General features: G+C 40.6%; 1 protein-coding gene across 1 annotated transcript; it reads left to right on the top strand.

Moving 5' to 3' along the window:
- On the top strand, positions 1–26,948 carry snta1 (syntrophin, alpha 1). The gene is made up of 8 exons (XM_020096919.2): positions 1–417; positions 6,404–6,589; positions 22,442–22,637; positions 22,914–23,103; positions 23,734–23,864; positions 24,311–24,507; positions 25,663–25,850; positions 26,212–26,948. Exons 1-8 carry the CDS (start codon positions 135–137, stop codon positions 26,302–26,304), a joined length of 1,464 nt encoding a protein of 487 aa, XP_019952478.2. The 5' UTR covers positions 1–134; the 3' UTR covers positions 26,305–26,948.
- Positions 26,949–27,735: the final 787 nt, after the last annotated feature.

The raw sequence follows: 27,735 nt of genomic DNA, 5'->3' as shown, positions 1-27,735 counted from the left end.
AGAGAAGGAGTGAGAGGGCGAGAAAGAGAAGGAGAGAGAGGGAGGGAGAGAACCCCTCCTCCTCCTCCTCTCAGCCCCCTGTCTCTCCACAGGACTGCCAGCCCGTCTAGAGTTATTCCAGGAATGCGTTGAACATGGCTGCCGCGATGAAGGAGCAGAAAACGGGACTGCTGGAACTTCGCGTGACCGTGGACCGCTGGATCCGGGTGCTGGCCACGCTCACCGAGGACACGCTCACGGTGAATCCCGGCGAGGGCAACGAGGAGCCCGCGAAGCCCGGCCCGAGTCCCGTCGGCGCCATCAACGGAGACCCCCCGAACCTGAGCTCGTCCCCGGTCCCGGAAACCATCACCAACGTGAAGCGCACCGTGCGAGTCACCAAGCAAGATGTTGGAGGACTCGGGATCAGTATCAAAGGTAGAAACGCGTTTGATAACTCATAAGAAAACTGTCAAATGCAGAAATGGCGACTTTCACCGTCAGGCAGCACAAGTTTAGAGCCGGAGTTTGAGAAGCACTTTTCTGTCAAGGACGACGACGTCTCGGTTAACTTAGCTAACTTCAAGCTGACCGTCAAACCCAGTAAATACGAGATTAATCACATCTCCTGTAATGTTTTTAATCCACGTGAATTCTTATTAATACTGTCACACACACACTTAACGAACTCATTCCTGTGTAATGTTTAAAACTGGAGCTGAGGAGCCATGTCTCTGTCCCGCAGTCACCGGACACGCTGATGAGTTACCGCGGTGTAACGTTAGCGTTCAGCAGCGTGGCTCCACTCACACTCCTGATAAACTGCGAAACTCAAACTTCAGCGGCAAATCACCAAGTTTTCTGTGTTTTCTTTCCTCCAAAAACACCAGTGTCAGATTTACTGCAATATCCAAAGTTTTGGTGGGGGTTAAAAGTTTTGATTTGGTCTATTTATGAGTCATAGGCTCCTGGAAAACCAGAGAATAACATGTGAAGTTGTCAGTGGGAAAATCTTGTGTCTCTGAAGTTGAAAAGTGGAAAATGATCTGTGTTTATATTGGGCTGATGTTGCCTTGGTGAAAACCATACACTTTACAGTACAGTTTTGACATTAACACATATTAATACACATTAATATTCCTTCTCTATGCGCAGCACTTTCTATTACATAAATCAATCATAATTCGGCATCTTGCCCAAGGACTTTGGGAGACAGGAATCATACCGCTGACATTCTGGTTTGTAGACAACCCGCTCTACCTCCTGAGCTACAGCTGCCATTAATATTTTGTTTTTAACATTTTATATTTATGAGTCATGTGGACACATAAAACAGGAGATAACGTGTTAAATTGGAAACTCTTCACCTCCAACCCTCTGGTCAGTGGGCATCCCGCTCTTCCCCCTGAGCCACGGCCACCTGTGAGTGAACTGGTTTTGCTTCAGCTAAAAGATCTGAGCGAAGATGAGCTGCTCAAAGGAAGATGTAGACCCTGCTGCTGCACATTACATAACGTTGCACCAGCGTAGACAACCAGAGCAGAAAACATTGACTTTCACCTAATTTTAAAATTTCAAGGCATAAATCTGAAGAGTGTTAAAAAAGATATAGTTGTGAGAACTAACCAAGGCCTAAACTATAGTGGCACAGAAACAGACAGGATAAATCCATCAGTGTTTCCACAGAAGTAAACTGACTGCATTTATATAGTACTTTTGTCATCTGAATGGCCTCTCATAGCAGTTTGAACAATTCTCATTCACACATTCATTTTCATTGGACTGAAAAAGAAGAATATTTCAATTGGTAACGCAGAAATTATGTTTTTTTAAAATGAAAGTTATGACTCATGTCCAATCGTATTTTTTCTCACTAAGTAAACTATTTTCTTTTTTCAGCATGCTTATGTCACACTTTTTCAATCACACTTCATTCTAACATAGGTGTCAGGAGCAATTTAGAGCTTAGTATCTTGCCGACTGACCAATCATAGGACCCAGGGATCGAACCATAACCTTCTGGCTAGTGGACGTCCCAGCCACAACCTGAAAGTGAGCTGGTTTGGCTATAACTAAAACTCTTTTTCTCTGGTCATTAACTTTTTGACCAAAGGCAAGCAGCTCAAAAGATTTAGACCCTGCTGCTGCACATCAAGGTTAAACCAGTGTTTGCTCCTTAAACTTCTCAATGGGACAAGGTTGTGACCTCTCCATATCTTACTCACATACCTGCACTGTGTACTGTGCAGCGGCTGGTAAATGCCTTTTACTTTTACCGTTTCCTCAACCTGCAGCAACAGGCAACTTATCTCATCAGTGATCTCAATGTGAAGAAGCAGGGGAAGGTTGAACATTCGGAAGCTATGTAAATACAGATACAATCAATGTCCAGGGACGGTGCTGTTTGAACAGTAATTTTTTAATAATTGTATTTAATTTCCTGGTTGTTACAACATTATCAGTCTTATTTATATATATTATAATTTTTCTCTTTTCTGGATTTGCTTGCTATCGTAAAGATGCTTTTTGCATCTTTATATCACTATTTCAGTGTAGTTACAGACTTTTAATCTCTTCTACTCCAGTGCTCCCCAATATGGTTCAATCTCCATAAACTGTGCTTGTTTGGGGTTATCATGGGGAAGCTTGGGCCATGAATTGTGCTCTATCACAGTTAGGCTGGTAAATGATGTGGTGAATCATGGTCCTGTATGCATATATGTGTGCATATGCATGTGAGTGAGCTACAGCCTCCACCTCCTGACAGGCTGTCACTGCACAAGTATTGGCAGGTTATCACTTGGCCACTTGGCAGTGCGTTGGGGGTCGATTTGATTGACAGCCGCTGGAGACTTGCTCCATTGTCTTAGTGCAAAGACAGTTCGTCACTGTGGCTGCTGGTGACATGTTAATTTTAGTTCTCCCATCGTTGCCACCAACAACAACAACAAAGCCGACCCCTAATGACATAAATGTAATGTCCATCTCTGTGGTAATTGGCGGCTTTAAAAATCAGACAGCATGTGATTAAAACAAAATCATTGCTGCCACCCTGCTGGCTTGACACTGTTGTGATGCCGGTTGTTCAAAGGCGAAGATAAAGCAGGGGAAGAGAAGGAGATAGAGACAGAAATGTGAAGAAAAGAAAGAAAGAGTGTCAAAAAGTGTAAAGCTAATGAAAGAACATGGTTAAACATGTTGTGGGCTAACTGACACCACATTGTGAACAGCTGAGAGGAGCAGTCCTCGGCCGGCAGTTGTCATTGGCCAAAGATGAAAGCTATGTGGCTGGGAGTGAACTACTCCACTAGTGTTAATTTTAGGGAGCCCACCCCTGCTTGCAGAAAAGCATGGAGGCAGTCAGCCTTTTCTCTCACATGTCTAAATTTAAGAGGAGAGCCTAGGAAATGAGGCTCCTGGTCTGTCGACAGGCCCACTGGTCAAAAAGAGGAGGAGCGTGTTTATGGCGACATGTTTTCTGCTGAGCCACTTGGGTGTGAGCTTGCTGGGTGGTAGTCTTTCTAAAAAGTTTGCACATATTGTTTTAAATGTCCCTGTGTGCTTTGCCCGATTTATGCTGGATTTGATGTAAATTGAAATCAGTGGTGGATGTCGAAGGACCCATATTATGAGACCATTCTTTGATGCTTGAACTATTTTGCAATGGATCAGATCGATCGCCTCCTGTTTGCTGGTTTCATTATAAGTCACATATAACAGCCTCCTCCATGTTAGTGGGACATGGACCAAACTAAAAAGTCAAAATACAGGTAAACATTTTTATTCCAAAGATGGTTTTACACTAATGTATGTCTCAGGGTTCATTTTTAGGTAAGTTTGGCTTTAATTAGTTATTTGATGCCATTAAAAATATGGTGAAACATTATTGTTGACAACTGAGACTCACTCAGTATTCCAACACAAATATTGCTATGGAGCAGACTCAGGCTCCAAATGAGCCAGCCGGCTGTGTTTGCATTCAGGATATTTTGACTTTGTTTCTGGATAGTGGGAGAAAGTAGGGACCTGCCATCCATTTACAGTCGGTGCTTTGCAGTTTCATCAGGAATATGTAACCAAATTATTTAGTTTTGAGTTAAAACAGTTTGGTTGCTCTACGCACTGCTCGCTATGCAGCTGTGGAAATTGGATGAAGTTAAGTGCTTATCATGCTGAATTCTTTGAAAGGAACATTATCACCACAAACACACTGCAGGCACAAAAGGACATAATTAAGTACATGTCAGTGTTGTATAACCCAGTACCATTCATTTACCTGTCATGGACAGCTCCACTGGCTCCTCACACCTCTGCCACCACCCCCCCACTGTCAAGTGAGTGACGGGCTGCCAGCTGGCGGGTGCTGAACTGAGTTTGCCAGAAAAAGTTGGAGGAAGAGAGGCAGGGATGGGAAGGCAGTATTGGAGGATTACAGGTTGTGTAGGAGTGGCAGACATATTGAAAGTATTTTTCCTTCAATGTGTCACAGATGTTTATTCAGCCGTCATTGTCAGTAAATGGTGTTTGCCATTAGAACCTGAAAGTATGTGGAGAGATGAGGAGAAATTGAAGAGAGATGTAAAGTCCCACTGAGGTCAGACTTTAAACTGTAGTTTTACAGAGCGCTCAATGGTATATGTTGTAGGCTTTAATGGAAATACTGCGCATTTCCATTCACTTTGGTCAGTTTTCATTTCATTTTGGATCAGCAGCCCAGCACTATAGTGTTGTATGTACTGCAGATTTTACAAGGCCATTAGAAATACTAAAATAAGTCATTATCAACATTTTATTAATGTACAATGCAGGTTAAGTGACACAGCTGCTGCTACAGTCTCCACCCCCTGAAGTTGTTTGTACCAGAATAAACGTATTAACAATACGTAACAACATTTATCAAAGTGAATGTTACCTGCAAGGTAAGAAGGCAGTTGGTGCTAGCACTGCTAACATTAGTCACACTCAGCAAACTAACATGACATTGTTTACCTACAGATGCTGTGATCCAGATTAAATTACATTTGTACTGTTTTCTGAGTGTTTGCTTATTTTCTGAGTAGTTTATTCTCTAATTTAGCGCAAATCAATTGGACAATTATTGAATTTCTATATATTTGACATAGACCCTGTAGTCAGTAATTGCTGGTTGTTTGTTGTTACAGCTTTAAGCCTATTATTAGGTGATACAGTTAATAAGTCTGTATTTCTGCAGTTGTGTATTGGTAGTAGAACTGTGGAGTTGTCATGCAGTCAATAGGGATCACGGAGTAATGTATTTCACTATAATTTCTAGGGTTGTGCAAATTGAGGGTAAAGGTTACTGAAGGTGAGAGAAGCAGCTTGTGACTGGAAGGTATTTAAATTAAATCCTCAAGCTGGGAAAGGTTTCTATAGGGTTGAGTGAGCAGGACACTGACCTCACAGTGCAACAGACTATTAAATTGACACTTAGAATCACACATTAATAATAATTCCATCTTAATTGTGTTAGATACTGAACAGCGATTAGCTAGAGTATAACAGTAAGTATCAGCCATGGCTTCAAATCAAAGCTACTTTTCTGCTCAAACATGTCATTCCTGTTTCGTGGATACAAGCACAGTTTTATTGTTTTCTAATTAATACTTTTTTAAATACAGATTTTGATGCATTGAATCTCAGCTGATCTGCAAAACTGATGAGTTCATCATGCGTTCCAGATCAGCTCCCTGAAGGTGGTTATCAGCCCAACCCTAGTGTTTCTGTATTGAGAGCACTACACTGTAGCCTCCAAAAGAAGATGTATGAGTTAAATCCTAACAAATCACCTAGAGGAAGCAACCTGTGGGGAATTTATTTTCAATTAATTAAATGTAATCCTCTTTTGGATAATATCTCACTTGCCTGAAGGTCAGAGTCCAAGTGATAGCTGATAATAATGATGATATTTCTCATGGAGAGTAAAAGCCTGCTGCAAGATTAGCGAGACCATCAGCTTTCTTGCTGACCTTCATTTACTGAGTAAGGTGTGGATTGGAAGAGACAGAACTTGAGGATAGTTGCTGCTTTTTGTGTTGGTCCTCGAGTACAGTAGAGGTTTAAGTGAGTTCATTTTTCTTTAATGCTGAAATATGAGGGAGTCCAGTGGTTGAAAACAAAATAAAGGTAGCACAGGGGATGTTTTGTTCAATCAAAGCTACTAACCAAGCTCTTAGTTTTATAATTGTCTAAAAAATGTGTACACTTCTCACCCATTGTATAAATTGCGTTGGTAGTAAATTCCAAGCTATACTGTGATTCTGTTCAGGAGTTAAAAGTTCAAGTGACATTGTTGTGCAGTTTAAGTGTGGGTGTGTGTTGTATGTTATAGAGGCAACAATGTGAAATAGCAAGTTCCACAGAAAAAGATAAAATGAAATTACGTTTTTTCTGTCTTGTAATGCAGGTGGGAGGGAGAACAAGATGCCAATACTCATCTCCAAGATTTTTAAGGGCCTGGCTGCTGACCAGACTGAGGCGCTTTATGTTGGTGACGCCATACTGTCTGTCAATGGTTATGACTTGAGGGAGGCCACACACGATGAGGCTGTGCAAGCGTTGAAGAAAACCGGCAAAGAAGTCATCCTTGAAGGTAAGGTATTTATGATTCTGAACAAACGCAATTCAGAAATCAGTGGAGTTTTACTTTAATCTGTGTTTCTCATTAATTACTTTGATCGCCAAAGTCTAATTCGTCCTGCCACGTTTATTAAATTATTCAAAATCTTTTTTACACCTTTTATATCTTTTATGCATTCTCCATCTCTCTCACAAACACATTAAGCCATCTGTCATAATTGGAGAGGCTATTGGCAGAAGCAGCAGGAATCCGCTTTGTTGGTGGCCTTGTGAACCATCAAAAAATCCATTACGATTTTAGCATCCTTGGCCGGCAGTTAGAGCTCAACATAATACCATTAGTACTTCCATGCATTGTTTACATTGGTATGGTTGTTGAGCAATACATCTCCTAGAGGGTAGCCCAGAGTCAAAGTTTCTGACAACAACAAATATATTGACGATGGAGGAAGTTGTGATAATGTGCCTCTCAATAAAGAGGCAAATTCTTTGTGGAAACGTCCTCATTGGGTCTTATTTCATCTCTCTTGTTGGCTATTGGCCAATGATTGGCTAGAAGACATACATGAATACGTACAAATTGAATGCAGTTTACGGACAGCAGGCTTTGTCCGTTTCCATATACGGATCTAACGTTCAACATTAATTGACCTGTAGTTGTGCACGTTTCCACCACAGGCCTGTAGTTTGCAGCAGCAACAACTGCCCTATTAAATAATCATAAAGAGAGAGATATCAGCTGCTGTTGCAACTATACATTTGCAAAGACATGGCCACAACTTACACAGTAAAATGTGGTATATTGCAATATATATCATCATCTAGATATTAAACGACCTGATTAGAGAATCTGTTCTGGTGCTTGGTAAAGAGGCATTTCATTCAAATTTGTTAACGATACAATACTCAGAGAAGGAGAGAACAAAATGCGTAGATAAGATTTCTTCCTATCTTATCTACACTACTCAGCTCCAAATTGATACTTAGCTGGAAACAATGGGAACTTTTGATATTCTGATATATTTTGATATTTCACTTTTTTGAATTTTCCTTAAGGGGCCATATACGATGCACTGAGACAGAGCAGATAAATCAGAACTTTGATCAGACTTCCTCTGAAACATCTAAATAACGAGTTGAACTGAAAGAGCAAGAGGAAACCAAAGATTCATATTTCAAGAATATTGTTGTGGCTCACACCTCTGAGCATCCCAGCATGCTAATGAGCAGTCTTACTGAACATCAAACACCTTTGACGATGATAAAAAGTACTTTAAGCTCATGCTAGTGCATTGGAGAAGTTATGGTCTAAGACCTGCTGTGAATAGGAAGGTTTGCAGTGGAGTCAGCAGGTGTCTGCAGGTGTTCTTCTTTACTCTTGCTCCGACTCATTCATCTGAGCAGACAGAGCTAATGTGCTGTATCACTTCTTTTGTCCTTTTCTGTCTCATCCCTACAGTTTAGTCATTTTCTGCGTGTGTGTTTTTTTAATGCATATGAGTGTTTATTTGCACACATTTGCCTAAAAGAATCTAACAGGTATGAAACGACATGGTGAGACTGATCTTTAGTTGAGAGGACAGTGAAGAGAGGATTAAAAGCAGCCCTTTTTCTTGCCAACTGGTTGCATCACAAGAATCCTGTATCTCCCACTAAGCTGAAAAAGGTTGAGTGATGATTTATACAGGATGTTACTTTTCAAAAAGAATATGTTTTTTTATCAGGAACCACAAAGCTTGACACCTTTTATGTTTTGCTTTTATAATTCCTTCTATAGATCTGTACATTCTCTGTGTCAATGCTTTGCCATGTTTTGTTAGAGCTTAGCTACGTTGTCTAACAGTTACGTTCAGTGATACGAGTCAAACAGACGCTTCAAACCACAGGCGCTATCAACGTCTGCTTCCAGATGAATGAGCATGTCAAAGTCTCGCCAGTTACTAGGATAAAGAAGCACTTACAGCATTGCCTTTAAAGCAGCCCAATGAAATAAAAATGTCTCACTGGATGTAACATTAGATAAACTTTCCATTTGAGAAAATGAATGTAAAAATAGGGGAACACTGAAACCAGAGTTACCAGTTTTCCATGTGACAGCATTTCTGTGGGTGAACTCGCGCAGTGGGCTAGCGTCAGTAACAGTCAGTCAGCTGAGCGGATACAGCCAGAGCTACAGCCAGGGGAAATCATTGCAAATCCCCCTGCCTTCCTTGTCCACAGTCAGGCAGAAAAGTGTTGATATCAGACAGCTCAACCAGCGCTGCTCTGTGATCCGTCATGTCAGGAATCATTTCATGGGTTTCCCTTCCCCTGAGGAGCTGATAGAGGACTGAAGAGAGGAAAGAGGCTTGAAGGCTCTCTAAAGGGAGAGGGTTGAATTTGTGTGTATTTTTTAGGGAATAGAGGAAATAAAGAATGAAAGGTTTTGGTTAATACTTAAGGGTAATGTATTTTCCAGTTTGTACGTTTCATATTTTATTTTAAGGCTATTTCATCTTAAAAATACTTGTGAATATATATATATGGCAAGATGTTCAAGTACAATGCTTGTTTTGGTTTAGGCGTTTTATCAAGCAGTCAGAGACAAACTTCCTCCTGGCACCACCACAGTGTTAAAGGTCAGAGTAGCAGTGTTTCTTATGTGTAGAGCAACACACACACCACCACTGCTCAAGGCAATTTTCATTGCTTTGTGAAATTCATAATACAGAGGGCCTTGACTGAGATCAAGGAGAAACTGCCTCCACCTCACTGAAATGTCTTGAATATGTGAATCAGAAAGATTTGAATCTGTCAGATAACTACTTTGACAACAGTTCAGGAGTTAGCAAGTAGCCTGTTGGGCATTTTTTTTGTGATGGTGGCCAGATTTTCTTTTCCTTTCTGACCTGTGTGGAAGGCAAGAGAAGAAATATTCATAATATCTTGTATTAAACAGATCTCATCTAAGATTAATGCAAAATTGATTGATAGCGTATGAAAACTGGGCTCTGCCTCACAGTGTAATCAAGGTGAAGAATGTTTTCAAGGATTATAGGGTTTTTTCAGTGTGTGTGTTTCTTCGTGTATAAGATTAAAACATTGCAAAAACAAGAAAATTACTGGAGTCAAGCTGAGTTAATGTTTCAAGCTGTACATGTTTTACAATCAGATAGCTTAACTTTATCGCTTTCCAATAAGTCAAATGAAAATTAATGGCCTATCCAATTTCCAAGCAGCCGTCAAGGACGCCTTCCAAGTGTGAGGTCTGAATGTCTTTAAAAACGTCCTCCTCCTTCAAGGTTTCCCCCAAACCTCTCAACGTAAACACAAATTTTTTTGTCTGCTTGAAGAAAAAAACAACCACCTTAATCTATGTTCTCAAAACGTTGCTGTTCTTCTGCTTCTCTTCCTCTGTCATATGTTAAATCTAAATAGTGATTGAACAATCAATATTTTTGTGAGCTACAGGAAACACAATTAGGTCAGATAAAAAAACAGACCATATGAAAACATAAAACCATTGTGGAGGGAATTTACCACACCTTATTATAACTCCTGATTCCTGAATATGCCTTTTTAATACAGTCATGACCACGTTGTTTGGCAGGTTTATGTGTACATTTTGTAAAATGTTAAGTGAAAGAACAAAAACTGCAGTCATGTATGAAGCAGCTCAAAAGAGACTGGATGAGCGGTGTAGTACTCTGCTCTCTGAACTGTCCCACTGCCTTCTACTCTGTTTTAATTTGGATTCAACTCTCACTGAGAACACATCCATCATTGCCACCTGCCTGCCTGCCAAGACAGGGCTCATTCAACTACTGTATGAAGAAACCATGGGGCTAGGAAATCGTGTGTGTGTGTGTGTGTGTGTGTGTGTGTGTGTGTGTGTGTGTGTGTGTGTGTGTGTGTGTGTGTGTGTGTGTGTGTGTGTGTGTGTGTGTGTGTGTGTGTGTCAGTTAGTGCGGGCTGTGTGCATCTGTGAAAGAAAGAGTGGGGGGTAGGAATAGTTTAATGGTAAAGCTGTTCCCTGGGTAACCAGTGTCTGACAGAAAGCTCACACACAGTAAGTATACCACCAAATGCTAAAAGTATACTCACACACATGGAGACTTCCACACACACAATGTGTAAAATAGACACTGAGGTAAGTTTGAATGTGGGGGTATGTCAAGGGTGTAAGAAGGTACATTTGTGCATAGAAGGCAGGTGTCAGTGTGTACGTGAGGAAGCTATCCATGTACCAAAGGGCTCAAAGAGTTGCTATAGCAGTAGAAGAAGGTAAAGATTCAGTGATGGACAATGTAAGGAATGGGAACTCTTGAAAACCCCCCAAAATCTTATCTTAGACTCTCCATAATAGTTATCTATATACATTTAGTTAACCACCAGCCGTGCTTATTGTTCATGTAGTCCATGTACAGGACAGAGTCAATGATAAACAGGTCAAGTGGTCTACTGTCTCATAGTTGAGTCAGCTTAAAGACACTCAAACATATGATCAATAGCCGAATAGAGAGGATTGAGCTGGTGAGGCCTATTTTAAGACTCATGAGAAGAGATGCCAAGCCCTGACTGTGCAGAGCAACTGTGCCTCATTAGTTTACCAGTTTGAGTGACTGGTGATGTACTTGACCTTTTGGTTTAGTGGCTTAATGGTGAGATATGTTTAAGTACACTAGTTTAAAATCCAACCACATCCAGAGGCAGAAGTCTTATAGCTGAACCGTACAGCCACGATCAAAAGCAGAATGACAAACCTGCAGTCGTAGAGGGGCCAGATGTTTAATTCATTCATGTGTTTCTCAAAAGCGTACCTTATATTTTACTTGTTTAAGTGATGGAAATAGTTATGTTGAAAACTATAGAAAACTGAACTGAAAGCACAGAAGTGTTTGCATTTTACACTTAACCAAAATTTCTCTGATTACCACATGATAAAGATTTTATAGTACTGATTCTGAAATCTGAAACTGTCCTTGAATTGTATGTGTTTTTATAACTATCCCATACTGAGGGCTCTTGGGCCCAGTCCCAATTCCTCTCCCTTGGCTCTACCCCTTGATATGAAGTGCCTTTCGCTGGGGGTGTCTCCCTCCAAATGGAGCCACAAGGTAGATGGCTAAAAAATGTTTCCCTACGAATTGAGACACCACTCGCTACATCATCAGTTGACAACCAATGTTATTAGAGTGACGAACAATATCAACTAACAACCGTTATCAACCAACATTTTGTAACATATATGACAACCGCAGGACAGATGGTACAGATTGATCTATTATCAATACACAGTCAGTTTACATCGGTTGTTTACATCGGTTGTTTCAATGTAATGATCAGTCCACAGAAAATTATCCCACGCACTGAAAATGTTATAACATGAGTGGGGACGTTTTTTTAAACTTCACCTACTGAAACAGGAGTAAAGAACGTTACTCATTACTCACTCAGACTGTTTACATACTTGTTTTGACAACAGGAATTAGACTAGATTAAACTGAAATAAGTTATTCTGCTTGCTTTAAAAACAATTTCATGCCCCTTCGTTTCTGGTGGGGTCCTGAATACACTACAGTTGAAGGATTGTTTGAAGGGCTAGCCGGCGAAAATGAAGGGGTAGGGTCAAGTGGTAGGGCTACGGGGTGAATTGGGACATTAGTCTGGACACCAAATCTATCAGAATGGCTCCCTCCCATTCAGATTTTTATGAGCCCTGAGACAGGTTGGGTGAATCACAACCATTTATCGTAAATGTGTTATTCTGTAGAGGACTGAAGAGCTCTGCTGAACCAAGATGGCTGTTGCTGACATAAAAGGGTCTGTTAAAATGTTAACAGACATATGAATACTACATCCTCACAGATCTTTTATTGTAGTCTGTTTACATTATTCTGTCACTCTGCACTACATCACACGTTTAATGGCTCTGATCGGTCGAAGGTTGATCCATTTGCGTCCAGGGACATTTTGGTCTGTGACCGCAGATAATGCTCCAAGGAAATTGAACATAAACCCAGAGGTTCCAGGCCCATTCACTAATGCGAAAAGCTTTGGCAATGCCAGGCTGGGGAGCTCTTCCTGCTTGGCAACAAAAAATACTGAAATGTACCTTTTAAAAGTACACTTTGGCCCATGTCTAACTAGAAAGTTTGGCGGTGTTGTACCATGTGTTAGAGTTCATTTTTGTCCTTGTTGAGGGTATTACCTTAATGCCAGTCTGAATTAGAGTAGAAATTACTTTCATATCCAGAGGAACTTACTTTTCAATGCCTTTGTATGAGTGTGTGTGTGTGTGCACAAGAGAGAATGAGGACCTGAGTTAAGGAAACCTAGTCTGTTTTGCCAAGACATTTGTGGACACTGCTGGCTCCTTCTGTCTTGTCCTTTTCATGAAGGTAGTTGCGCTCAGGCTCAGTGCACACACACACATGGATTAAATAGGCTTAGTTTTGGAAGCTGTACGGATGCATGCTGTCCCTGGTCCAGAGCCTCCTTTATGTTTGAGAAGTGTTTTGGACGTGTTGTAAGCTGTATTGCGTCTCTAGATTTCTGTCATCCCTGATGGGCTGTTGGACAATTTGTAAGCTTGAACTATTGATTGACCTCGTACAAAGTCTTAATGTTAGGATCTCATTCTGTGAAATATTTCAGCCCAAATATGTGAAACAAAATAGTTTCAAGACATAAATACATCGATATTTATACTCATATCAGACAATTTTTGACAACCGATAAAATGGGTATTCTATTTACCAGAGACCAAGTCCTAACTATTAGAAACAGCCTCAGTTGAGCCAAGTGTTGCCTCACTATTTAAATCATGACGATCATGGAGGCTATACTTTGAATGGGAATCATTACATCTTCTTTTATAAAGTCCCATAGGACTGAGACAGAGTGGTTTGACTGCATTTAATGAATCTGACTGCATTGACGATAAAATTTCCTCTATACAGTGCATTAACACTCACTACAAAATTGCCAGAATGTGAAATTTGAATATGAGAAAGCAGGAGTGTCTTTCAGGAGTGCATGAGGTGAGATTAGGTTTGAAGAGGTTCATTTGTGTCTGTCATCGCTCTCAACAAGACCTCACCCCAAACCTAATCTCTCCCTCTCTCCCTCTGTCTCTCTGACATGCACGCACATATGCACACGGCTCACTTCTCCTTTCATCAAATCCTTTTACTGACTGCATTTGCATCGCTGACCGGTATAGACACAAGTTGTGTATTAATTGCAACTACAGCACAGAGCCCCACGTTAAACATAACATCACACACTCATAGTTATGGTTACGTAGGTATATTTAATGACAAGATGATCATGGTATTGAAGTAGTAACGTCTAGGCTATTAAAGCAAGGACGAACACTGCGGCTCTTTCACAAGGCTGAAGACTGCAGACTAACGATTTTAGCTTCATTTTGCTACAAATCTACAAATCTACAAATCAAGCTCTTCAAGGACATGTGGGTGTAGCTGCTCAAGAGGAGATATTTACCATATGATCTTTTTAACAAGATACTGTATATAATTCAGCCTTATCTTTTTACACTGATTCAATATGTTTAAATTGGCAATTTATGGAATATAATGGCTTTTTGTGGTTTTCATTGGGACGCAGCACATAATGTAATCTGTAAATATACTTAGCTCACCCGCTTGGCTATGACTGTGCGCACATCCAAACTTCAGGTGGCCCGTGGCCCCTGCCAGACATGTTAGAGAGGCAAGTGAGATTTTCTCAATTCGCAGTTTGCAAGTGCAAATTCTCAGGCGTGTGTCTTTTACCCAGATTGCAACAGCTCAGTAAGAGATGTGAGATCTGATGTTTATGTGTTTAAGCTATTATCTATTCATGTGGTGGGTGGCAGCAGCTGCTTTTGGAGCGTTCTTCTGTTGCCCTCTTGTTTGTCCCTCTTGTGTCCCTTGCTTCTCAAGGAATGTCTGCAGCATTCTGAGAATTTTGAAAAAAGGAAAAGCTCAATGTTTTTTCTGGGAGACCGGAGTGGTCTCAAACATCTCAAGAGCTACTGTTGTTTTCGTCTCTAACTAATCACACTGTTTGTTGTTGTCTGCAGCATGATAATCCTTTCTGGTTTCCTCCTCTGAGTCCAACCAGCTGGATTAATGAATTTCTTTTACTGTTGGTGTCCCAAACATTGCGTGGAAAGCTTTTCACGCTGGATTGGCACAGTCAGTGGTGTGTCCTTTGCCACTAAGGCACAGTATGCTGCCACATTTTTGGCTTTGGACACTTTAACTGCCTCCTCCTGAATTGTCTTTTAAAAAACATGGACAAAGTAGAGTCCTTTAAACAATGATGCAGTGTTACCTGTAGCAAATAAAAGTGCTTTTCTAACTGGAACACAAGTCAAAGTCCATGCTTTTCATCTTTGGGAACAAAAAACATGAACCAAGCCATTGCTGATACTTCAGGTGTGATTTGAGGAACCTCTTTGCACTGTGGTTGGGTCTTAGCCCTGCTTTAAGCAAGCTGAGCGATGTCATAACTGCTTAAACTTATGTACAGTTGTGCCAATGACATGCATGTACTTTAAAACCTAATTAAAACCTCCTTGCTCTCACTCCTGTGACAGAGTAATTATTACTTTGAAAATAAACCTTTCCCCTGAACGCCTCAGCAACTTCTCGCTGGTTTCTCACTACCTACCGGATCTTTGTTCTCAATACTCTCTTCTGACAATATGCAATGGCAGAAAGAACAATCACAATTGCACATTAAAAATTCTTATTATTGTAAGACACTATGTGTGTCTAAAAATAACACTGTCCTGTAAAAGAATGTGTTTCTATTTGTGGGTGCACCATTAGAGCATGTGGTCCCATATACTTTTATTGACATCGACCTATATAAGTTGACTCTTTTGCCAAAAACAGAAGGGTCAGTAAGTCAGTTAGTATATTTAATACAAAACTGTCCAGTGTGGTGCTGTCGCCTCACAGCTATAAGGTTCCCAGTATGAAACCTGGTTCTGTGTGGAGTTTATATGTTCTCTCCATTTCTTTGTGGGTTTTTTCAAGGTACTTCAGTTTCCTCCCACAGTACAGAGACATGTAGATTGGGGTTAGGTTAATTGGTCTGTAGGTGTGAATGTGAGTGTGAATGGTTGTTTGCGTGTGTTGGCCTTGAGATATGCTGGAAACTTGTACTGGGTGTACCCTGCCTCTCACCCAATGTCAGCTTGGATTGCAGCTCCCCCTGCTACCCTCAAAGGATAAGCTGAATAGATAATGGATGGATGGAATAACTGTCCACAACAGTCATCTGTTGCTGTAGTCCGCAATGCCCTTTAGCTGCTTGTGTCCTGAGTCTGAGTGAAATCCCTGCTGGGAAACCTCCCAACGCTTTGCACACAAAGTTTAGTTCCCTCTACTTCAGAGCTGCTGGCCCGTAAGGACATTGTGCTTAGACTCAGCGAGGGAATGGATTAACCCGCAAAATAACATAGCTTTATTAAATCACAACTCTCCCTCAGGCGCTTCTCCCTCTGTGGCGTCAACTTTGGTTAACAGGCCCCCTCTGAACCCCACTGCCCTGATCCAGGGCCCCTGATAAATTGGTGGCCTAGTCTTTGTGCCACTCTTCTCACTTCATTACAGGCTTAGACTCCACTGAACCATCGCACAGTATTGTGCAGAATGTGCAAACTGGGGAAGGATGGAGGAGGGTAATGGCATTGGAGGCTGTCTATGCAGCCATTATTAGGATGAATTGGTTTATACACACAGTATAAATACATGTATTCACAAAACCATAAATAGATGAAAAGTACAAGGATAATAATAGTATGTACCAATCAGCAGTAACTGTTACAATTACATTTACATCACTTCCATTCGTCAAATGAAAATTAATTGTATATTAGACTCAAAAGTCACACAGTATGTTACCACTTGGAATCACAGTGTGCAAAAATATATCAACCTATTTATGGGAAAATGAGTTTCTTTGCACCTCAGACAGGGAACAGATCTCCAGGTAGAGAGAAGTTTGAAAGTAAAGTGGTAATCTGTGCAGCCGAGCCTTCTTTTTTTCTCTTCTGCCAGATCCTGTTCAAGTTTGCTTCACTTTCACTTTGTTGAATTAGGATAATTAACTCTCCTGACACACTATGCAAGGTAATCAAATCTGTACTTAGGCAGTATGTGAATTTGTTTAAATCTGATTCAATGTGCTCTCTCTGCCTCTCTCATACCATTCCTTACATCCATCACCCTTGAGTTTGGCATCTATCCATGATTTTAATGAGTTGGGCTATAGGAGCTATGAACTTATCTAAATCATTCTGAACAGGGGAAATCTCCCGAAGCTGCTGCCAGGAAGAGACACACGTTAATCAGCAAAACACTGAGGACACATTTATTATCTGTACTTCAGAGAGATAACTAAAAAGAAGCACGCACATGCACTTTTTCATTTGTATGTGTGCACACAAACCTCAAAACAATCATTTTGATTCTAAATTTTTAAGGATTAAAATGTTTTTAGAATAATCCCTTGATGATTCTATAATCAGTATATTATAAATAACCACTGATAATTTATCTTGTGCATAACTTTAAAGCAGCAGTGACAAATCTTGGGAATTTTTACAAAGCTCTTATTTAATACGACTTACAACCTAACTTTTTTGGTTTTCTCCCAGTGATCATCAATATCATTTCTAGGTGTAGATGTTGTTCACAAAAAGTGCTTTCAAAAGCAGTGACGCGTCTAACAGCTAAAAGGCCAAATGTGTTCTCAAGGTTTGGTGGAGACCAAAGACGAGCTACATGGAAGGCAGACATTAGATCTATAGTTGTTTGACTTTCATTAACATGATTCCTAATGAATGCAAATGTTGTTATGGTTTCTATAAGGTGCTGGTGTATTAGTGTTGTGTATTCAATTTGTACTGAACAGAGTCTTTCACAGTTTAAAAGTAAACTTATTTGTGCTCTCTGATTGTTGTCACATATCTGCAAACATATGCGTTCCTTTTCGAATGCCTAACTTTGTCTTCTAAATCTATAAAATAGAAGCAACATCTTTCTGATATTGTTGAATCCTCTATTCACAATCTACATCCCACATACTCCAAAGCAAGCCATCCCTCTCCTACATCGTCAGATTTGATTGGCAGACGTATTAAGTTGGCCCATGAATGACATTCTCCCTTTACCTCGATAGACCTCAGTGCATTGAATAGAAACAGCACTTGTTCCTTCGTAATTTGCAGTTATTTATGACATTGTTTTTGCCCAAGACAGCTTTCCTCGTTGGTGGTGTAACAGGGACATTCTTCGCCTGACATGGTTTACAGAGCCAACAGCATGCTTCTGAGGTCACTGACTGGCCAATGACATTCCAGCTGCTCCCACGGTAACCAGTGCCAGTGGGAGGAGGGGCTGAGTCTAGCATTAGTTTAGTCTCTGACAAGCCAATGCCACTTTTTTGCTACAAGTCAAGAGACTGCCATCAACCTGCTGCTTTTATGAGTGGATACCTGTGTGTGTGTGTGTGTGTGTGTGTGTGTGTGTGTGTGTGGTCAAAAAACATTGACCTTGTCAGGACCAGTAGACCTCATTGGGGCAAAGGGGGGGGTAAAGGTGAGGTTAAAGGTCCAGTGTGTAAGATTTAGGTGAAAGGGATCTATTGGCAGAAATTTAATGTAGAATAATCCTCATGATGTTTTAACAAGTTCGTTTCATCTAAATTGTATGAATTGTAGTTTTCTTTACCCTAGAAAAGGCCCTTTACATTTAAATACTTTATATTTACATCGAGGGGACCCTCTCTACGGAGGCCACCATGTTTTTTACATTAGTCCAGACTGAACAAACTAAACACCTTTTGAGTTTTTATGACAACTGAAGCTACCACAGGTTCTTTTTCATGTTTGGAAGGAGAGGGTGAGGGGTGTTCAGCTGCAACATGCAATTCCAACACTAGATATCACAAAATTCTACACACTGTACCTTTAAGTTAAGGATGGCTGCCCACAATAAAATGTCAGCGCATGTCCAAACGAGGATAGCAGGTCATACTTCATTTCATCAGAATGTAGAGTCTATCAGTTAGTCAGCATATTGGCTTGTGCCATAGACTTTCTAAGAAACTGGAAAAGATAAAAAAATGCTTCTCAACAAACCATAGTAAAGTTAACTGTGTCAAAACTGAATTGGCTGGAAATGTGAGGTCAGGATTCGTGGGGTTCAATGTGAAGACTTAAGCAGGAGAAACTTAGCGGTGGATTCTGCAGATGAAAAAAAGAAACTCCTCATACACAAATGCATGTGCACACATATACACAGGGTACAAAAGTATTTTCTCTGGCTGCCAGATAAGCTAAAGTAATAACTCTGCCATCTCAGCTAATTTTAGCTCGGTATTGAATGTGCCACCACTGGTACTCACGGCAACATATCTGGCTCAGCTTAGCTGCACGTTTGGTCTCTATGTATTGCGTGTCTCACACTTTCTTACTCTTCTTTCTTACTCTCAATCTTACTTTTCTTTCTGTGTCTCAGTCTTCGTTAGCACTCCCTTTTAATTCTCAATCCGGCTCTTCTCCTCTTCTTTTCATTCACCACTCTGTTTTGAAAGCTATCTCGTCTGATTTGGTATGTGGGGCCACAGCTAATGCCTGAAATTTCTACTCTGGGAACACTAAATATGATCATTTCCATATTAATTTTCGGAAAATAGTTAAGCCTCGATACAAAAGTAAACATCTCCTTATACCTGCAGTAATTTGTGTTCTCTCCCAGTCTGTTCTGCAGTTTGTGCAGCATGAATCACAGACTTTAACCCAGTCTTACATAATAAGATTTTAGTACCTACAGTCATGACCATGCTCAGACTTTTTCTCTTAAGTTCTTGAAGATTATATTATACAAGGTGTAGCACTAGTTTTCCAATCTGGCTGCACTGTTCTGCCACCCACAAGTGGACTTTTTCTTTTTTAATTCTGCTGTTCATTTTCAGTGTAGGGTTCAGGAAATCTTCTGTAATGGCTTCCACATGAAACAATAATGGAGACAATTCCAATCCCATTCTGACTTGTGGCCTAGCCTGCCATATTGAGATTGAACACATCAATTTTGAATGGCCTTGGTCCAGCAACAAGAAAGCAGTTGGCTACCCTATGTTACAAACATCAATGGGTTGGCACATGAACAAATGGACAGAAGCTAATTTCCATGAAACATTACATATTCAAGTTGACAGCTACTTCAAAGTGTTGCTGGTATACATATCATTCTCAAGCAAGATTTCACAGCCAGTTTTCAGTTCTCTGTATCGCAGACACAAAGTCAGTGTCTTACCATACCACTGCCCACACATAGATATTTTAATACACATCACCTTGTGTGCTCCTGTGTGTGTATTTGCATGTGTTTGCACACATTCAAGTGTGTGAGGAAATGTGTGTATTTGACCAACTGTTTGTGTCGTAAAGATGCCCAGGAAACATTACTGGTACTGGTACCTAATCCAGATAGAGAGAGAGAGAGAGGATGTGAGGAAGGCTTTTAAATAGCTCTGGATCCAATGGGGAAAAAATGGATGGATGGATGGATAGATGGGTGGACAGACAGATTAATGCACTGGACTCCCTAACTGCTCTTTCAGCTTTAAATGTTGGAATCATGTTGGCAAAAGAAAACCAATTTAACACCACATAACATTTCTGCAACACTTTGAACATTGGTGTGAATGAATATAGTTGTCATTAAAAGCAAAGGTTCCTACATTTGTAATTTCTTCATATTGGAACAAATCACAGGAGCTGTGAAAAGGGACATTCATTTTGGTTTTTTGACCATAGAAAGAATCCGCAAGTGGCTACATAATCTGAGAAGAGACTTTGCAAGTTAATGGGAAAGAGGCTGGAGATGAAGTGTTCAGACACTGAAATACGATAACAGTTGTCCCTCATTCTGAGGATGAGATAAGTGAAAAACCTAGCTTACTGCGAGGCGCATTATGATGTGCTAGATGTCAGTCGTGTGAACACCGCATGTGTATCAGTCATATCCTTTTCAGCCGAGTCACCATGATCTTTTCCAGACCAGGACTTATGTATGCATGAATACTAAAGTTCATTACTTGAATGAGCAGCGTTACATATTAAATGTCCAGAAGCAGCTTTACAGTGATTGAGAAGCGGTGTTAGGGGTCCTTCTCAAAGACACTGCAGGACGTTACGGGGGGGTCCGTCCCTTCCGTAACATCCAACCCTTTAATCCACCAGTCGCTCTGCCACCTCTCAACAAAATATTTTAACTAACCATCTGACAGACTGAACTTCTGAGGCTGTATTTTGGTAGCCTTGTCTCTCGCTCCTTTTGTCCTGTGCAGTGACTCTCTTGCGTACCCTCTGGCTACATTGTACAGTGCAAGACAAGCACTTCACACTTCCCCAGTGAAACCAGAGCTCTGCCTTGAGCCTTCGGCCTCATGCCTTGCCATGTCCTCTGGGCTATTTTTACTCCAGTAGTGGCTAAGCCAAACCCATACCACAGCCTACTGGACTTGAGCTGAGACCATGTGCTGCTGTGTGCATGTTGTATGTATATATGTATGTGTGTGGCTGTAATCATGATTAATTGTGCAAAACCTCAGTAACACTGGATTTTAGCCCACTGAAATTGTGTAATTATGTGGTATTGTCTTGGAGGTTGAATATACTGACCATGTGCCACAGCTTCCCTGGTTTGAGTCACTCCAGGGACCCTTATTGACCTTCGTTCTACAAGGATGTTAAATGGATGTTGATGCCAAGATCTAAAAAACAGAATAGAATGTCTAATTTCTAATATGATGTGCTGCTACAGCATGAAGTCTCAAACTGGGGCAGCAATTCTGTAAATATGAAGATCATATAAAATATTTTAGCTATGAAATGATCTGGGACTGAAACAAACTTAAAACTATTTGAGAATATTTTAAATTACAAAAACAAAATAAAATATATTATTGAGCAAAAATGCTGTAGTCACAATTACTGTGTTGACTCATTTTGCAGTATGACAATGCACAACCACTATGCCGTTAACCATTATTTGAGGAAATTAGATTCGATTTAAACTTAAATCATGAATACACGGGATAACACACATATAAAACTCTTTATCTAAATGAAAAACATATTATTCAGAATACTGTGGGTGTGGCTCAGAGAGAACCTCCACCTGTACCAGGGGAGTGATCACGCAGCTGAAGGCTGTTAGCTGATAACTCCTCAGGTTTAAAAGGCAGCAGAAGGAGCTGCCACAAGAGAGAGGAGACACAGGAGAGACACATCAGAGCCTCATGGAAAGAATGAGCTGAGCTGCCACGAGGACACCAGAAGCTGCTGGATAATTTGAGTTGTACAAAGACAGTATGTTTGCTCCTGTTTGATAGAATAAAAAGCATGTTCAAGAGCAAATGGTTGGTTTCTGGGTGTTGGGGAAAAATACAAGTTTACAAATACAAGTTGTGAACACTGCAAGGTGTTGAAGTTGGTTTGATCTCCTCTAGCTGTGGCACATTCTCTAAAGTAATACAAATGTTCACTAAATCACGTATTTAATTAGGTAAATCAGTGTGTTTACATAGAATATGTAATACACCTCGAAATAGTTGCCATATAAGGAAATGTCTTTACTTCATAACTGAGAATGATACGTTTTGTATAATAGCTTCTGAGTTGCGTTGAATCGTTTCCAGATGGATTTCCTGCACATTTTTTGAAGCCTTTCTAAAAGTGCAGCTACAGTTTTCAACTCATCTCTGAAGCCAGAGGCTCCTTATTAATATCCCAAAATTCCCTTTCTCTCCCTCCTCTATCCTCTTTTCTCCATATTTAATTCTCACTCTGCTACAGTGAAGTACATCAAGGAGATGTCGGCCTTCTTTAAGAGCTCTGGTTCTCCTGGGGCTGCCCTCCCCTGGGACTCCCCCCCCTCAACACCTCAGAGGGGCACTGAGATCTTCCCTGCTGAGGTGAAGGAGCCCCGCAGCATCCCACTGAAGATGTGTCAGGTGTCGCGAAAACAGTGCCCCCCAGACACAGAAAACAGGTACTACATGAGATGAGTTCAGTATGAAAAAGAATCTTGACAGATGTCAACCTGAAAATAACAAAATGGTTTTGGAGAGAATATTGTAAACGGCACTTTTACTTCTTGAGAACATCTTACTCACATATTCTCCTTGTTAATATCTGAAACTTCCTCTTCACCCCCAAGCTTTTCTCTCTTTACCATGTGTCTTTTATTTCTCTAACTGCCCTTTTTTTCCTCCTTCCATTTTGTCTCCCTGATCGCTCTCTCTAATCCTCTCATCTCATCTGTCAGGTATTTCGAGGTGATTTCATACAACAGAAAGAACTCTGTGTTCCTGCGGGCAAAAGACCCTGCCATGGCCCAGTCCTGGTACAACGGGATCCAGGCAGGTGCTGCCAACCTTTTACCGCGAGTGAAGGAGGAGATGAAGAGCATGCAGCCTGGCATGGAGGTGAAACATCTGGCCTGGATCGCAGAGCAGGTACGCAAGAATACAGCCGTACATGGTCTTGTATTGCAAAACAGTATTTGATGTTTTTGTTTAAGATTCTGTTTTTTAGTATTTTGTTTGTATCCTGTAGTGATTTGTTCAGTATGTTACATGCTCTTGGTTCAAGCCAGGTTCGGGTTTCAGTCCTGCTGATTCCCACTGGCGCTTATTGAAAGTCATAAATGTGCTATTAATAATAATCACAGAAAAGCATTGGAGGGATGATGTGTTGCATATACAGTCAGACTGTTCATAGGAAGCACAGGGAGTTTTTAACCATCCTCTGCAGGCAGACAGAATTTAGCATTGACTCAGTAAATACTGATTTTGCTATTCACATTAATGAGACAAGCTTACAGTTGTCAGCAGACAGACCTCGCCTTAACAACAGCTCTGCTCCAGTAAGAGCACAATGTGTGTTTGTGACCTCACCCCGGACCAATTACGACCAAGGTTTTTTGAAAATCCGTCCATTCCTTTTTAGTTCATTTGTACACACACACACACACACACACACACACACACACACACACACAGACAGGGTTGAAAACAACATTCTGCCTCCGGCTTGGTTGTTGCAGATGAGTTTGTTCAGTTTTTTTCCATGTGTCCACTATGCAGGTGACTCAGGGTCCAGAAAGACCCGTTCTGGCTGTGTTGACTGACAAAGACCTGCTCCTGTATCCCACCCTGCCTGAAACCAAAGAGAGCTTCATCAGCCCCTCCAAGAGTCACCCGCTCATCACTACCAGGTCCATATGCACAAATGTGTTCTTATACAGCAAACACATACACACACACCACGTACAGTACAGATATGCACACAACAGAACTTGCAGTTTCCTAAACTCAGTAGGTCTGTCCTCCACCCAGAACTGCCCAGCACAGATTCCACAGACTTTCCCATGAGTTATTTTGAACTAGCCAAAGAACACATATTTACTCTTTCCATAACCAGCTCGCTGGACATTTCACCACATATCGTCACATTCATTTGGAAGACATTAGTGGAACCATAACCTATGAGTCATGTTATTTTCCTCTCTTCTTTCTCTCCTGAGGACTCAACATCCCACTTTTCCCATCTGCAACTCTTTCTCTCTGTAACACACAGACATGCATGCTCTTTAATCAGCTTTTCTGGCTCCATTGTTTCCTATAAATTTAAGTCCCCTTCTATTCTCATGTTCCCCTTCAGACTGGTCCACTCTGGTCCAGGAAAAAGTTCTCCCCTCCTGGACTCTGAGCTGTCTTTTGGCCTGCGTTCGGGCACCAAGCAAGGCGTGGAGACCCATGTCTTCAGAGTGGATTCTGCCAAGGAACTGTCCACCTGGACTCATCTGCTGGTGGAGGGCAGCCACAATGCTGCTGAGCTCATCAAGGAGGTCACCACGGGTACAGAACACTTCCAGTCCTCTGGTTGAGCTGTTGGCTCAGTTCCTACACCCTCATTTCAAATAGTTATAGTCATGGTATAAAAGACAGGATTCTGTTGAGGTGCCAACGATGCAGTTGTCGTTGCAGTGGCCGACTCTCAGTTGAGGTCTGACTTCTCTGGGTTTCATCAGAATTTGAGAAATAGTGTAAATAATAATGTTCTAAACAATATTAATCGGTAATAACTGAAAAATCAGTGAAATACCTGCCAGTCGTGCATTTTAACCAAGTAAATGTTGTGTAAACAACATTGTTTTCTTCTTTTCTCTGTACAATTCCTACAACACAGAACATTTTTTGTGTATGAATAGAGAATAGTCCCTTTGTCAACAGGCAGACTGGAATCTGCTGCCACTGTCAACTTGATTGACAGGTCTATTGTTTCTTTAGTTGGCAATGTTTATTGGCCCCGAAAACATTTGTTTCCCAGAGTAAAGCAGGAAAAAATGCCGGGATTAACAAATTTCCTTGGATTAGATTATTCCTTCATCTGTAGCACAAACTCTTCAGTCTTATCTATGAATAAACCTCAAATTGTTTTCATCCAAACAAATACTACTCAGGCAAACATTTCAATGCATAATACTGTCTCACAAAGCAGAATTACAAGTTATGATTTATTGTTCTGTGAACAAAGATTTAGGGACAACACTGTTTTGCAGAACGTCCTTATCCTCTGCAGATTTCTTCTGTCACCATGTTTATAAAAGATTTGGGTTGTAGTTGTTTATTTTAGGTTTTAGGAGATCACATGTAGTGCAGTGTTTTAATATACGTATACAGTGCCATCTGCTGGTAGGTCTAAAGATTTTGTTCAATCATGTAAAATAGTTGATTGTCAGTATCAGAAGTGGGTTTTTCATTTATCTAAGATTTAGAATTTGTCTCTTTTCTGAACAGTTTGTATTATTTGATCAAATCAAATCTCTGGCATTAGGATATCACATTGAGAGGGTACAGCCAATTCCTCTGGGCTCTGTATCAAAACTGTAACTGACACGATAAATGTGCAGCATAAATCTGGATTTATCTGTGAACGACTCCAGCTGGGAACTTTTAAATCATTATATTGCCCTTCTGTGTGCTAACCCATTGTTTTCTCTACCACGGCAGCCTGTAGCTGGAATGGGAAGGAGTGCAGCCTGGGAGTGCACATCGATGAGGGTTTCACGTTATTCACAGAAGAGATGGGTGTCAGGAAAAGTATTCTGCTCCAGCAGCCCTTCGAGCGCCTCAGGATGTCCTCAGACGATGGAGTTCGAATGATGTTTCTTGACTTTGGAGGCCCCGAGGCCGAGATTGTAAGTTATAATTATCTATAGGACTTTTCTCAGTGTGTATAAATTTTGTTATTGTTAAACTATTATCACCGTAAACTTGTGTCGTTATATTGAATATGTCAGAATCATTCTGCAAGCACACAATGGAGTCCACTCAGTTGTCATGGAAATGGTCAACAAGCAATCTCCATCTGCTGATGAGGACTGCATGTTCCCAATGTCAAGGGTTTTGCTTACTGAAAAATCTATCTTAACAGGATTCAAATCTATTGAACGGTGGGTTATTACATTTATTATCAGTCTGCAAATATATTCCTAACATATTTATCTTTATCTCTATTTTTCCTCTTTTCTGTTCCACGCTCCTCTTCTCCTCTCTCAGCAGCTGGACCTACACTGTTGCCCCAAGACCATAGTCTTCATCATCCACTCTTTCCTTTCTGCAAAAGTCAAGCGACTCGGCCTCCTGGCATGATAGAGGCCACCCTTCACAGAGCATCAACAATAGGATCTTCAATATAAACACACAACCCAGAAGACTAAGACACACACCAGAGGTCTGGGCCGAGGAAAAGATGTTCACTAATCACTTCTTCTCCGATTTCCTCGGCCTCTAAAACCATTGTCTCTGGTCCGGCATCTCCTGGTCGTTGTAGTGGGAGGAAGAGAAAACCGCAGCATTGACGGACCTTTGTTGAATTTGTAGTTGTGAGGTCACGAGAGGTTTTTCTGATGGTGTGAGTCAGCAGCCAGTGAAGGGATCTGACATCTGTTGAATCTGTCACGTAGGTCACGACACTTTGTGATGGTAAACTATGCGATTACAACATCTTAATGTTTTTAAGCTTGAACACCCAAACATTTGATTTTCTTTGTCCCATTGTTAAGTTTAGTTTTGTTGGATGAGTCACAGCAGAGCTTCATCACTAACACGCTTTAATCTTTCAATCTTTGCTCTTTGAGAAGTCAGAGAAAGTCATTTCACAAACGTCCTGATTGACTGAGTGTTTTTGTTTGACAGGCAGCTACACGATCAATAGTCTGTACTGAGCAATTAAACAACACGCTGTGTATGTGGAAGCTTTAGTTGCCTTCACCCTGAATGTTCATGAAATAAGCTACATGTTTTATGTTTAGACAACTTTCAATGGAAAATCAAATACTGTGTATTTTTCATTACAGCTGAACAAACCTCTTATTTTATATTCCTCTCTGTTTCTCTCCTTTCCCCATTTAAAGCATGTTTATAATAGCCTAGACTAACTGTTTTAACTTAACCAATAAATTAGGTATAAACTTCTATTTCTCCTAACAAAAAAACACATATTAGTTCAAATCTTGACGACCTTAGACGGCGTGACGCTACAATTTCAGCTCATGTGACATAGAATATAAGAGTTCTTGTATTTTTGGTGTCCGGTCTCTTAAGGTTTTCACGTAATCATTTATTAATAGATGATAAACAAATAAAACTACTTCGTTAAGGAAAAGCTTTGAGTTTAGCTCCCGAATGAACTAGTTCTACAGTGCCAAGAGTTTTTGGTTGAAAATTGAATCACAGGTTCATGAGAGCGCTGATTCTTACACAATATGTCCAACATACGTTCATAGTAATATATTTATTTAAATGCCAGACAAAAGATGTTCAATTGTTTACATCACCAAGTGTTTGATCCCTTTTTTCTTTATTATTTTTGTCAACAGATTGTCCACGACTTTGGGGCCTTCTCTCTCTGTCCAACACTAAACAGACTTGTATTAATATATATTTAAAAACTAAAACTAGTTTGCTCTCGAGAATAAGATGCATTGTATATTCTTATTTAAACAAAGGTGTGCCTTGCAGGGTTGTTTGTATATAAACATGTAATAAACTTTGTTAACTTTTATTGTTTATTTCAAATGT

This window comes from Paralichthys olivaceus, chromosome 2 (assembly GCF_024713975.1).
Source record: "Paralichthys olivaceus isolate ysfri-2021 chromosome 2, ASM2471397v2, whole genome shotgun sequence".
NCBI classification, from domain to species: Eukaryota; Metazoa; Chordata; class Actinopteri; order Pleuronectiformes; family Paralichthyidae; genus Paralichthys; species Paralichthys olivaceus.
The sequence above is the reverse complement of the archived record's forward strand: the minus strand, read 5'-3'. Positions and strand labels throughout refer to the sequence as shown.

Bases quoted from the DNA above. Each gene is read 5' to 3' on its own strand.
- snta1 (XM_020096919.2), top strand. From the start codon at position 135: ATGGCTGCCGCGATGAAGGAGCAGAAAACGGGACTGCTGGAACTTCGC. The intron at 22,638-22,913 runs GTACTACATGAG...CTCATCTGTCAG, and splicing joins CCCCCAGACACAGAAAACAG to GTATTTCGAGGTGATTTCAT. The intron at 24,508-25,662 runs GTACAGAACACT...CTACCACGGCAG, and splicing joins CATCAAGGAGGTCACCACGG to CCTGTAGCTGGAATGGGAAG.